The sequence below is a fragment of the Gymnodraco acuticeps genome, unplaced genomic scaffold (assembly GCF_902827175.1).
Source record: "Gymnodraco acuticeps unplaced genomic scaffold, fGymAcu1.1, whole genome shotgun sequence".
Classification (NCBI taxonomy): domain Eukaryota; kingdom Metazoa; phylum Chordata; class Actinopteri; order Perciformes; family Bathydraconidae; genus Gymnodraco; species Gymnodraco acuticeps.
Genome location: NW_022991628.1, coordinates 260,221 through 272,943, shown reverse-complemented (window position 1 = coordinate 272,943; position 12,723 = coordinate 260,221). Strand labels below are relative to the sequence as shown.

At 39.7% G+C, this 12,723-nt stretch overlaps 1 protein-coding gene across 1 annotated transcript in view; it reads right to left on the bottom strand.

Moving 5' to 3' along the window:
• The window catches only part of si:dkey-112m2.1 (transmembrane protein 132C), a 185,834-nt gene extending 173,349 nt beyond the window's left edge, over window positions 1-12,485 (bottom strand). The window contains exons 1-2 of the mRNA XM_034198122.1: window positions 12,142-12,485; window positions 11,558-11,765 (exon numbers count right to left, since the gene is read on the bottom strand). Coding sequence (XP_034054013.1) covers window positions 11,558-11,627 — 70 coding nt within the window. The 5' untranslated portion in view covers window positions 11,628-11,765; window positions 12,142-12,485. The remainder of the gene's footprint in view (window positions 1-11,557; window positions 11,766-12,141) is intronic.
• Between the last annotated feature and the right edge of the window lie 238 nt (window positions 12,486-12,723).

Here is a 12,723-nt window from a genome sequence, read left to right as displayed (position 1 = left end):
TCTCATTGCGTGATGACATCTGTTCCATTGTTGCAGAGATTACAATTTTCTGACCTAATAGGGCCTACCAACTGGCCATCAGCACATTTAATGTGAACTGGAAATTGACCAATAACGGTGTATTAAGGCTGCTCACTATTTTGATCTCAGGTCTGGCCTTAAGCCCACAATTCGATCGATATCTGGGACTCATTCTCCTCGCCAATGCTTCACCTGAACCATTGATAAATACAGCCACTGAAAAGCAATCCACACATGCCCCTAAAGCGTGTTCCTACACAAAGTTATATACTGTTAAAATGTCTCGAAGCAACTGTGGACTGTTGGCACATTAACATATAGAATAAAAACTGCTTTAGTTCGCATTGGCTATCAGAAGCTTCATGCACAACTGCACATTTCTGATAATATGATATTCAACACAATTGTTACGTTTAAAAGGAGGGTGTTTCTTTTAATCTATTTATCAGAATGGTTGAAGTGTGCAGACTCCACTTGACTTGGCTTACTGCGTCAAAGTATTAACACCTATATGGTTATAGGTTTCTGAAGATGGAAGTCCCATTGCTAATACATTTTATTATTGGCTGGGGCTCTCTGCAATGTTTACCTCTCTTGAGGCAGTGTTGCTGAAAATTGGAAAGGGAATTGAGCCTGGGTTTGGGAAGTGCATTCCTTAAGGTGTGGAAAAGTTTCCCCTCAGGTTTCAATTCGGAAGTGTCTATCAAGTTTGAAATTAAAATTCACCTGTCCGTTTTCTGTTGTTATGCTGGTTATTTTTTCTTATTATTTCTTAAAATCTAACAAACTGGGTGGTAAATCAGTCAATGAGGAAGAGCTCTTAACCTCAAAGGAACCAGGCGATGATGAGACAGATAGACAGATACATAGATAGAAAGAGACAGATACACAGACACAAAAAGTTACCTCAATGGCTGTCAGACCTGAAAAAGAGTCAGGACAATTTCCACTGCTATCAATCATGTTTGAACAAAAAGGAAAAGGTAAAAGCTTCCTTCTCTGATCTGAGCAGCTAATGGCTCTACAAAAAAAACCTCCAATCGACACTGTCATCATCTCTACATTGGTACCTTCAGCATTCACACTATAAAGTGACACAAAATGGCAGAGCTCTCTTCAGAAACACAAGAAAGGGAATTATATAATTGGCTTTCTCCGACAACGAAGCGCAAAACTTCTGCACCACTCATCCGTAGAGCGATGCAGTGTGATGCCATCTCAGCGGGGGGGTTAAAGCCTTGGCGCCACACTTGTAGGAAAAGGAAAGCGCACGTACTGTACCTCCACTGTCTTGTGGGACCAAAGCTGGTGAAGCGAGAGAAATATGTGATCTCTCTCTGTCAATCCTTCCCGAAAGGAAGTGGCAAAAAAATGATAACATTCTCTCTTGTCTCTGATTGAGGAGGACCTTTTTTAATTTTCCTCTGATTTGCTCGGAGTGTTCTGTTAGTTATGCTAATTGTCTCTGGACCTCCCGTGGAGTGCGATCCTTTCCCAGTTGGATGGCTGTGAAGTTGTTTGCCCAAGCAGATGAGAGTGTGTGTGTGTGTGTGTGTGTGTGTGTGTGTGTGTGTGTGTGTGTGTGTGTGTGTGTGTGTGTGTGTGTGTGTGTGTGTGTGTGTGTGTGTATGTGTGTGTGTGTGTGTGTGTGTGTGTGCCTCTGTGTGTGTGTTTACAGTTCGCAGCTACCAAAGCTTGTCACCAAAGCTTTAGCGATGCTGCACACGTGCGTTTGTGTGTGATTATGTGTGTCGGGGTGCATCAGCACGGATCTTCATGCGCCAGACATGGTTGGGCACGCTGTATTCCCAATTCTCCAAACATGAGGAAAGTGTGTCAATGTTTCATCTTAATGCTGTCGTATATCGATTATATTCTTCTTTTTATCCTTTACAGCTTTGATCCGTTTTGTAAAGCAAAACCTTGGGGGAAAATAAAGAGACTTTTCGCATCTCTTCTCCCCCACTGGATTGCATCCTATGGATTTCAGGGGAATTTAATGAGACATCCTATAACTGAAGGAATAAGGAGTGAAATCCCCTCATTTGTCATGCTGTCTAAAGCCTTTCTGAATCATCAGGTTCTCACTCAATGTGTGCTTCAGTATTTTAATATTGAAGCCCCAGACCAGCCTGGTCTTTTAAAGGCATCATCAATAACCGCTTTAATATAAAACTCAGGCTTTACTCATAAAACCTAGGTAGCTTTGCCTGCTACTGTATTTTGTATTGGTGTATTCCACAAATTAATTTCTATCTAGCCGAATCCATTTTTGTAAAACAGAAAACATAAAGAGTTTAAACGGGTGGATGGATGGCTCGAAATCCACCAGACTTTTACCCAAGAGAACTCTGTTGAAGTCTTGTATGAAAGCAGAATGTATTTATTTCTCAAATAACTTTACGGCAATTCCGTAGTTACTTACTTATTCCTACCACATCTTTCCCATTTTTATAATATTTTTAACCCAAAACAGTCTTTTCCTAAATATAATGAGGTTGTTTTCAGTGAAGATGGAAGTTTATATTGTAAATATGTTTTATTAATGCATGTAACAATGGGAAAATTACATTTGTTGCTCAACATTTTTAGCAAAAGGCACAAAAAACTAGGAATACATTTTTGTAAACAGCCATTTTATGATGATCCATTGCACTACTAAGTGAGCGCCCACATCTAGAAAAAAATTAAGTGCAGCGTTATGCCTGTCATTTAAATTCCTTGCACAGAGAGAAGTGATGGAACGTCCTTGTACAGTACAGTCAATGCACATCATCAAAGTCATTTGCTATCAATCACTTAACTCACACAGCTAATGACATCAGCTAATGCCATTAGCTAAATAAGAGTGAACAAAACCTCGCCATCCATATTAGTCACTCTCAATGCCTGCCACTGTTTATGATATAATGAAACAGCCATCTTTTCCAAAGTGTTCTGTCTGTATCCCGGAGATAACACTACGAAGGTCTACTTCTGTTTGTATCAAATTATATGGAATGATTAAATCCTTGGAGGTATAATATGTTCGTATTTTAATATTAGATGCTCAATGCGTTTTCCAAAATACATAAGGTCTACAAGGTGGATTTATTTTAAAGGGTTTATTAGCAGGAGGCCAAGATGTGCTTCAAATCTAATGAATCCATTAAAAGTGATTCATTTCCAAAAAAGGCTTGTAAAAAAAACCTAAGAAGAGCTGCTTTTCTGGGTCATCATAACTCATATACTTTAAGCCCATGATAGAGTTTAATTCATTTTCCCATTACAAATTCACTCAGGATTTAAGGAGAGTGCAATAAAGAACTCTAATTATATTCCTTATACTGTATATCATCAACTACTGATTTGTTTTCTCCATCTCCGGCTTCAATACTGTATTTCCACGGTTGCCATGGTAAGGCTTTTTACATGAACTTCCTGCTGTCAGGGGAGAAAGCATTTCAACCCAACCCTGTCACCTAGAAATGATATGTATGCACTACTAATTGCAGCAAGGGCATTTTGACAGAAAGATAATATAAAGCTGTCCTTTTCAAATTAACATGACGAGTAAATGTTATAATTGAACGCCAAGACTGAAACAGCTCCTATATTTTGATTATGCACGTCTAAGAGAATTATTTATTTATTTTGTATTGTAAAGGTATTACACAGCACATATTTACCCAAGTGCTGGAAACAACATTGGCAGTGAATATATTTCAGTAGGAAATACCTATAAAATGTACTTGGCACATTTTTTTTATGTATAAACCCATCTGTACTTGTGGACCTTGAAAGACAAAAAAAAACCTCTCCTATAATCTGACAAACATAACAGTGAGTAAATAGCTGAATCACAACTCATGGTGAGCTACTGATTTTTTTCAAACGTTCCCCCGACTGTTTACTTTTGATTTTGAAGCCGCACATATCAATATATTTATATTGACAATGGATCAAATAACTGTCTGCCCTGAGCAATGCGCTGCTCATAGTGAAAAACAGTCAAAAATGGATCCCTCAGTATTGATGTTCTTCAGAGCGGTCTAGGTTTTTTTCCCCAAGAGTTTTTAGGCTCTACTTTTCAATGTCCAGCCTTATCGTCCTCAATTTGTTGCAGCAGTATCAGGCAACTGATTCAATACCACAAAATACACATGGCAGGCGGGACATCATGCTTTCTAAAACCCAGATATTTCATCTGGCGATGGTGGAGACCAAAACAGAGCTAAAATGGGAGGGAATATTGGATTTCTATTCATAAGGTTGACAGACAAATATGTCCAAATGAATGATTATGCTTGGTTACATTGGGATAAGCTCAGGCTTTATTGTGTTCCAGGGCTATATGTTTGACCTATGTACTGAATAGATTGAACTACAATGAAATTCATCATAGAGGTATAATTCAACACTATACTACAACTCAGTGATTACATGAGAAGCTGCCCCTATACTAACAAGGCTGTCATGTCCTCATAGAACTACAAGTGGGTCTGTTAAATAATTAAACCTAATTCAATTGACTTTATTACAGACCATAGAATAGGGTTGCTTTTTAAAGCACCAGAAAATTGGTCACATTTTTACTCGACGCTGTTTCATTACATGACCTTTTACTAACAATTCATATGATTTTGTGTTTGTTTGTTATGACACATATAGTATGACATAAGGCTCCCTGGTTTAGCTTTTCCTCCACTGCTCTCGGATGCCTTTTTTAAAATAGAGTGTAATCCCATAATACAACATTTCATACAGTGTTAGTACATTTTGTGCACTGGGTTTGGAAAATTATTATTATTATATGTGTGTTTTTCTAGAGGGCTCTTGCTTTTATGAACAAAATGTGTTCTTTCAAGTGTGATAAACTTTGACTTTGCCTTTGTACTTTATTCTGTTTTGGGAACAACCCACGGTGTTTAAGAGACTTAATTTTGGCTTCCCTGTCGTGGCCTCAAGTGACATATCCAAGTTCTCGTTTTATGGTAATGGTTATTACAGCTTCTAGAAATGCCTTTTGACCAAAGGGTTGGACCCCTTTTCATGATATTTTCAACAAAGTCAGCTTATTCTATAGGCCTCTCCTTTTACTTTGAGCATAATTTGCTGCCCAGAAGTACAGAGCCAGCCCTTCTCCTCTGAATGAAAGCAGAAGATGCTCACAGCCAACAAGTATATCCCATGAGACTTTGCTCTCCAAGCAAGTTTTGATTTCAGAGCCTTAATGTGTATTCCTTGGCATATTTTAAGTTTCATGTTTTTTTGCCTTTTTCAACTATTAAACAATTGCTGTAAAAACTGAGGTATAACAGTTAAAAGACTTACCTCGGTCGTGTAAAATCCCCCGCAGCCTCAAAGAGTTTTCAGATGCCAGTCAAGGCTGCACTGGTTATTCAGAAGAACATTTTTTTTGTTATCTGTTTTTTTTTAATACAGATCTGACCTGTTACCAGATTGAAGCTTTGAATTTACTTCCGTCCCAGTTCATTGATGGTGATTTTGAAAACGATTCAAATGGAAAATGTTACTTTGAAAGATGGGGCAAGCGTTTTAAATGAATTGTCTGTCAAGTGAAAGAAAATTAATCAGAATAACAAACATTGCAAACTGAATTGGCTTTCAACAAGATAGCCGTTAATAAAGCTGAAGTGGTAAGAATCACCCACCAGAAACAGTATAAATGTTCCAGTTTCTGAAGACATGGTCCAACAGTGACACAAACTCGATGACAAACTAGGGATAAAGAAGACTTTTGCTGTGTATATTAGCAAAACACTCCTTTTTTCCGTCTCTGTTTCTCCATATTTTATGTATAATAACTGAAGTCTCGACTATTCAGGACGAGTATAATGTTGCTCCAGTTTCTCAGCCTCTTTTTCTCCATTGGAAATTGTACCATTAAATAACCCAGTATCCTAGAAATGATGTTCTTACACCTCACAATTTGCCAACACTCAGTTCTGATGCAGGAGGAGCCCTTTATGTTGAGAGGCAGAAAGTGTGGGTGTGCAGGTCGGGATGCTTGATAAACGTGTAGCGTTTTGACTTCCCATCCTCTAAATAAATCCTAACCACAATCTTTCCTTAAGATTGATCAAGTGATTTAGCTCCCTAATCTTTGAATAACGCATAATTGGACGTTCTGCAGATTGGAAAAAAAGTGCACTATAGGGTTTATTAACAATAGGGTTTAATAAACAATGGTTGTATTAGAGTACTTTGCCATCTACATCACTGACAAAGTAATTCAACTCTGGGGCTAAGACTCCTAAACGCTGATCATACATATTAAATTACCAGTTGTTCTCGAATGCCTCGGGCTACGGTGATTTTGGTTTTGTGTGTGTCTGGGCGTGTGTGAGAGGGAAACCAAGAGAGCTATTATTAAATTAAGGCTAAATGAGTTTTGGTTTTGGAACTTTTCAACTATCCTCCCCATGCAATGCGCTCTCGCTGGGTGCCCACACATACTAAAGAGCAGGTGAACTTTGAGTAGGAATCCTCCCACTCTTGTTTAGCACAGCGCCCCGTATCCCTGGCATTCAACTCACATTACCAGGTGAGTAAAACTATTCAATGTACAGACAATATACATTCCCAAATATATTGAAGTGACTGTTATTTTGTATATATTGATTATTGTGCTTTTATCTTAATGTGCATATGTATAAATGTGTCTGTTGATTGTGTAGGATAGGATATACATATTTTATACATATTTTTATATATATTATTATTTTTGTATTTGGGATTGTGGGAAACGGCATTTCGATCTCTCTGTCTGTACACACAAACTGAAAGATTGACAATAAAGTTGACTTTGACTTTTGACATTTTGGGTTGCCATACTCTGAGCCCAAACTAATGTGAATGATCCGTTTGGTTGGTGCAGTGTTAATAAATTCATAAAGTTTTCCAATTCTGAAACTTTTACAAGTTCGGCTCACTGTGAAATAGTTCCTGGGCAGTTGTTCACCCCTGAAACTTTGTTTCTATATGGCTAAGAGATGACAATCCTCCAATCTGTTATGTAATAAAAAATGCATCCCATCCTATAGCATACCAGGCTATATGGAGTATGTCCAAATGTCCTGATGGCCAGTCTGACAGAACGTGTGTGTAGGTATCCTCTACAGTATATGCCTGTCAGTGAGCCTTTCAAAAAGACAACCTAGAACCTCTCGGTGAAAGCAATCAGATGGCTGGAGAGTTATAATATCCTCTGAGGGGCTGCCCCCCCGAGGGGTTGACTGACAGGATGGAATATTTTTGTATTCCTCTGCAATTTCACCTGTAAAGATTATGGCTGACTATAACCAGTGAGATATGGATCCATCTTTTTCCAACCTGTGTACTTCGTTTAGTAAAAAGACACACTCACCTGATATTTTTGTAATCCCGATTCATATTTTAAGGAATTATTCCAATAAACGATATTCATCCCATATTTTCGCCTATTGCTTGTACAAATCTGGTAGGTTGGGGCCAGTATTTACCCTATTTTTACTTCCCAAATTAACACTGGAGTAACACATTCACTCTTTTACATTATGAAACAGGTAGACAGTTGATAAAAACACAAATTAGATAAGAAGACTACGTCAGAGAAGAAAGCTTTAGGACAAAGACTGGCAACAAAAGGAAACTGCTTGCATGTCTCTGTAAAGGTTAAATAAATGTCCCACCTGCACATCTACAGCTCACTAATTAAGACATTGTTTCTTGTTAGTTTAATCCATTAAAATCCAAAGATCAATCTTGGTGTTACGTTCAATTTAACCGTCTCTTTTGATGCGCACATACAATATCACCAAGATCACCTTCTTCCTCCTACGCAACATACTGTAGCTTGAATAAGGTTTTGTTTTTTTTAATCTGCTGTTGATGCAGAGATCATAATTCACGCCTTTGAATCATCCAGACTGAATTATTTGTATGTTTTGGCTCTGATGCCTATTCTGGTACTACAAATCTTCAATGCCTGAGAATGCTGCGAGACTCTAAACTAAAACTAGGAACTTTAACCACATTACATCTGCTTTTAGCTTTCCTATACTGGTTTCCTGACCATTTCAGATCAGATTTTAAGGGGCTTGAGTTGACTTACAAAATTGTAAATGGGCGAGCCTATTATTCTCCCTTCTTATTGAATAGTCTTCCAAAGAAAATCTGAATTCTGTTGTGGCCTTTTAACACTAGAACCGCCAGAGGTCGCTGTATACCTAAAACCGCCAACGGGTAAAATGTACCCGCTATTGATTTTCAAGGTACAATGTTATTTTATTTATCATGTAGAACAGTGAGTTTTGATCACACAGGGATGAAACTTATACCAATAGAATCTGTGGACTCTCAGCTTTTCATATGATATAGTTTGTGCAGATAACATGAAGTATAAAATATCGCGAAGAGTGCTGATTTAAAACGCTTGGTGTTAGACTTGTGTTTTGTTTAGGTACACAACTCTCTATCTATAACTATCTATCTATCTATAACTATCTATCTATCTATAACTATCTATCGATCTATCTGTAATGTTCTATTCTATGGACATATAATTGTCTACATAAACAGATGACGCGGACTACTTCTCTCATTCCGAGTGTCCATCTTTATTCAACTCACGTAACCTGCAGACATGCATTACGTTTTCAATGTGAGCTCAGTCATCCAAGATCTTGTATTCTCCAAGATGTTACACTATCTATAACTATCTATCTGTATATCTCTCTCTCTCTATCCATCTATCAATATATCTATCTATATATCTATAAGGAACCGCAGTAGACAAAAGGCGTTGCTATAGCAACACGTCATGTTTACGCTGCATTTTTTATGAGGTAAATATTACCCGCTGGCGGATATGGGTATAAATGGCAATTTTTTTGGCGATTTTTTCAATCTGACTTCATATTGACAATTGTTAACAACATAGGGTGCTACATAACACACTTTCAGGAAAAGTCACGGACTGGGAGACTTTAATATGTTATTGAAAACAAATCAAAAAACAGCTGCGGGTAAAATGTACCCGTTGGCGGTTCTAGTGTTAAACGCCATCTCTTTGCTTTAACTTTCAATTACTTCCCTATTCTTTCATTATCCAGCTGGCAGGTCAGTCTCAGTCTCAATGTATTATTTAAGCCAGGTAGTTACAGTCCTTGTTTGGCCTGCCAATGAGAATAATATTAACTTCCTGAAAGCCACTGTGTCCCACAAGCATAGCTGTGCAGCTCTCACTCACTCACTGTCTCCATTCCCTCTCCCTCTATCCTTCTTTAAACTCGGGCTTCTCCGTGCTGGACCAGCCAGAGAAGAGACTCTCTCGTCTGTGTTTCATTCCACTTATCAGATCTGGATCTCTATCCTCCAGGATATTCATCTTCTTTCAGTCTCTCTGTCTCTTTCTCTCTGTCAGGTTCACATACCATGGCCAGAGTCATGAACCGTTTGCTGTTCTCTTGTGGGAGGCATCACTGCACTCAGAGTGTTTGTGAGCTTTTGTCTGAACCTTCATGCTTGGAAGGTCGCAGAAACACTGATGTTCATGTTCGAGTTCTATGCATCCTTTTGGTCATGTGGATTGACTGTATTCTATTACGTTGGTCTATTCTGAACACAAGATCAGTTACATGGCTGTCTATCCTGGGAGAAGGATACATCCTCAGTTCCTTTCCTAAAGGGTTTCTCCATTTCTGACCTGTTAAATCGTTTTTGTTGGGGGGTAGGGTTTTTCTTCAACCAAAGTGAGTGTCTAATGCCCCTTTCACACCAACGCGGTTCCCGTTCTAGCTCCGTGCTTGCGTTCTTCTGGTTCGGAACCGTTTTTTCTTTTCAGCCCCCGTTCTGTTCACACCGCCCAAAGCCCGACTGGTGCTGCCCGCGGCTACGTCGTGACGTCACCGTTTACGTCACTAATTTTCTCCCCAACGGCGCTCACAACAACAACAATGGGGGAGTGCCGTGGTTCATTGTTTATTAATGTGTTTCAGCAGCATTTACCGAGTGCTGCCTGCTGTTTGGCATCACAACGCTGTTATGAAAGCGGTACTTGCTTCTAGACCGACAATTCCTTGGAGCTTGGTAAGAACCGGTTTTCGGGGAAAAGAGCCAGCTCTGCTGCGGTGTGAACAGGAAAAAACAGTGCTTATCAGGCTCTAGCTCCGAACCGGCCCTGGAACCGCGTTGGTGTGAAAGGGGCATAAAAGGACAAAGGGGGTTGATTGCTGTACAGATTGTCAACCACCTAAAGGAAATTAGTGATTTGTGATATTGGCCTGTAAAAATAAAATTGACTTCACTTGGCCAGCCTCAATGGGGGGTTATGTGTGGGACCATTCCATGGCTTGGTGCATTGAACACAGTGTTGTCACCCAAAGGTTGTCAGGTTAACTGCAACAAATCTTGAATGTGGCTTTTCTCCTGGTTATTATAAAGTTATAACAGTTTATTTGTTCCTTGTGCAAATATTTTCATTCCCCAACCACTTCTGCAAATCAAAGCTTTAGATAATATGGCTGAAATGCTCATTTTCAATCCGTCATTTAATCTGACTGCTATTGATGCTAATGGACCATGGTTTAGAGAAGCTGCCTAAATCTCCCAGATCTCAACGATGGCATTTAAAAAAGATATGGGACCATAGACAAATGGAAGAATGGACACATCTACACAAATAAATAAATAGTTTACACTAAATGCACACAGTATAGCGAAATGATAAGATGTTTTGCAATTGCCTTTGATTGGCAGGTAAACAGCAAGGGATAAACACCTATTTTCATATGCATTTTTCTGTGATTGCAGATCTGCGCAAGCCCCGCAACTTGCTAAATCATACATAACACCCAAACATCACTCTCAGAGGCAAATATTTACACAGAAACACCCCAGAATGTGTACATACGGGTGCACACACTCAAAAACGCACATATACATATAATTCACCCACACACACAATTGTTTTCAAAGTACAGCACTGCTAAAACGTGCACAAATATGCACTATTTTTCTGTAGTGCATATATTTCTGGGATGTGTTTCAGCCTGTTGTTGTTTCTGGTGCTCCGCAGTGCCATACACACACACACACACACACACACACACACACACACACACACACACACACACACACACACACACACACACACACACACACACACACACACACACACACACACACACACACACACACACACACACACACAGCATACCATTAAAGTGCAGCTACAACACCCCAAAACCCACACACTCCGCAGGCAACTGTCACAGTTCATTCATGTTAATATTAAAGTCATTTTGTATTCTGCCACAGCAGCTTACAGCTAATTATATGTCTCATAAATCATATATATCCTCATGGCAAAACAAATGAAATCATTTGCATTTCATAAAATATTCCACACTGAATAAAATCACTCTATAAAAGGTCGATGCATTTACAGTGGCTCTTATTATGTGACCATTACCCCTAATTTCCATAATTCATGTTCGGGCTGTATGAACAGAAGCGCTCGTTGACATTAGCTAAGGTTTCTCTGGGGTCTTACCTGTGCAAAGGAAGAGGAGCGCGGTGATTCCCACGCACAGAAACAGTCCCATGTCTCGCCTTGGACCCATGTTTATTCGAGGGAGGGAGGGGGGGAGATGCCGCTGGATAACTCCTTCAGCAGAAAGCCGCACAACTTTGCACGTAATTTATCCTCTGTGAGCAGTTCTCCATTTAAAAAAAAACAGCTGTATTCCGTGCGACACCACCTGTCATCACAGAAACGAACGCACGGTCAATATCTTCCACTAAAAACACATGTATATAGATTTTCACATAGGCCTACTAAATCAACTTATCACATGGCTCTTTCTTGCATTTTTTGCACTGTGCATGATTGAACTGTTAATTTGTGAGGATAAAACAGGTGCCTTCGGGTGCGTAAAACAAACCGTCTGTCACCAGTCTCACCCTACAACACCCAGGATGTTTAACAATTTAAAAAAAACACGTGAACATATCAAGGATTGTATAATTCGTGCCTCTGTATCTCGGCTTTTGCACACTGGTTAACCACTAGGCTACAACAAGCAACATTAACATATTTAAATGGAAATAAGAGTTACATTGATGGCGTTTTCTTACCATTTCTCTTATTGCACAGGATACGGCGCCGCTGTCTCATCCAATACTGACATTAAAAACACACCCGTCTCTTCTTATCAGGCTGCAATCATTTCATCAACGATAAGAGCAAAAAAAGTCCTCTAAAATCACAGTTTTCCCAAGAGCTCTCATGACACGCGCGGCTTGTGGTTTTCTTCTTCTTTTTCATAGAGTGCTGGATTGACATCGATCCAAATCATCTGGCAACTGACATGTAAACACATCCGATATCTGACAAAATAGTCCCCCCAACTTTCCTCGCGATTCACTGGCGGTGTGGTGAAGCTGATCCAGGATCTGTTGCCGCTCTGCGCCCTGTGGCTGTGGACACGGAGATGGCTGGTGCAGAAACTGGGGGTGGGGGGGGGGTGGGGGTGGCGAAGAAGAGGGGGAGGGGGGGGGGGGGCGCGCACCGGGATGGATTGGCAAATTAGAGGGTCTGCGGGCGTCACGTCAGCAAGTATTGTGCCACCGAAGTCCCGGTGATATCACATGGGGATTGCAAATTGTATCCAAGTCTCAAAAATGTTAGGAAAAAAAAGTTGATGGGAAATTAGAAAG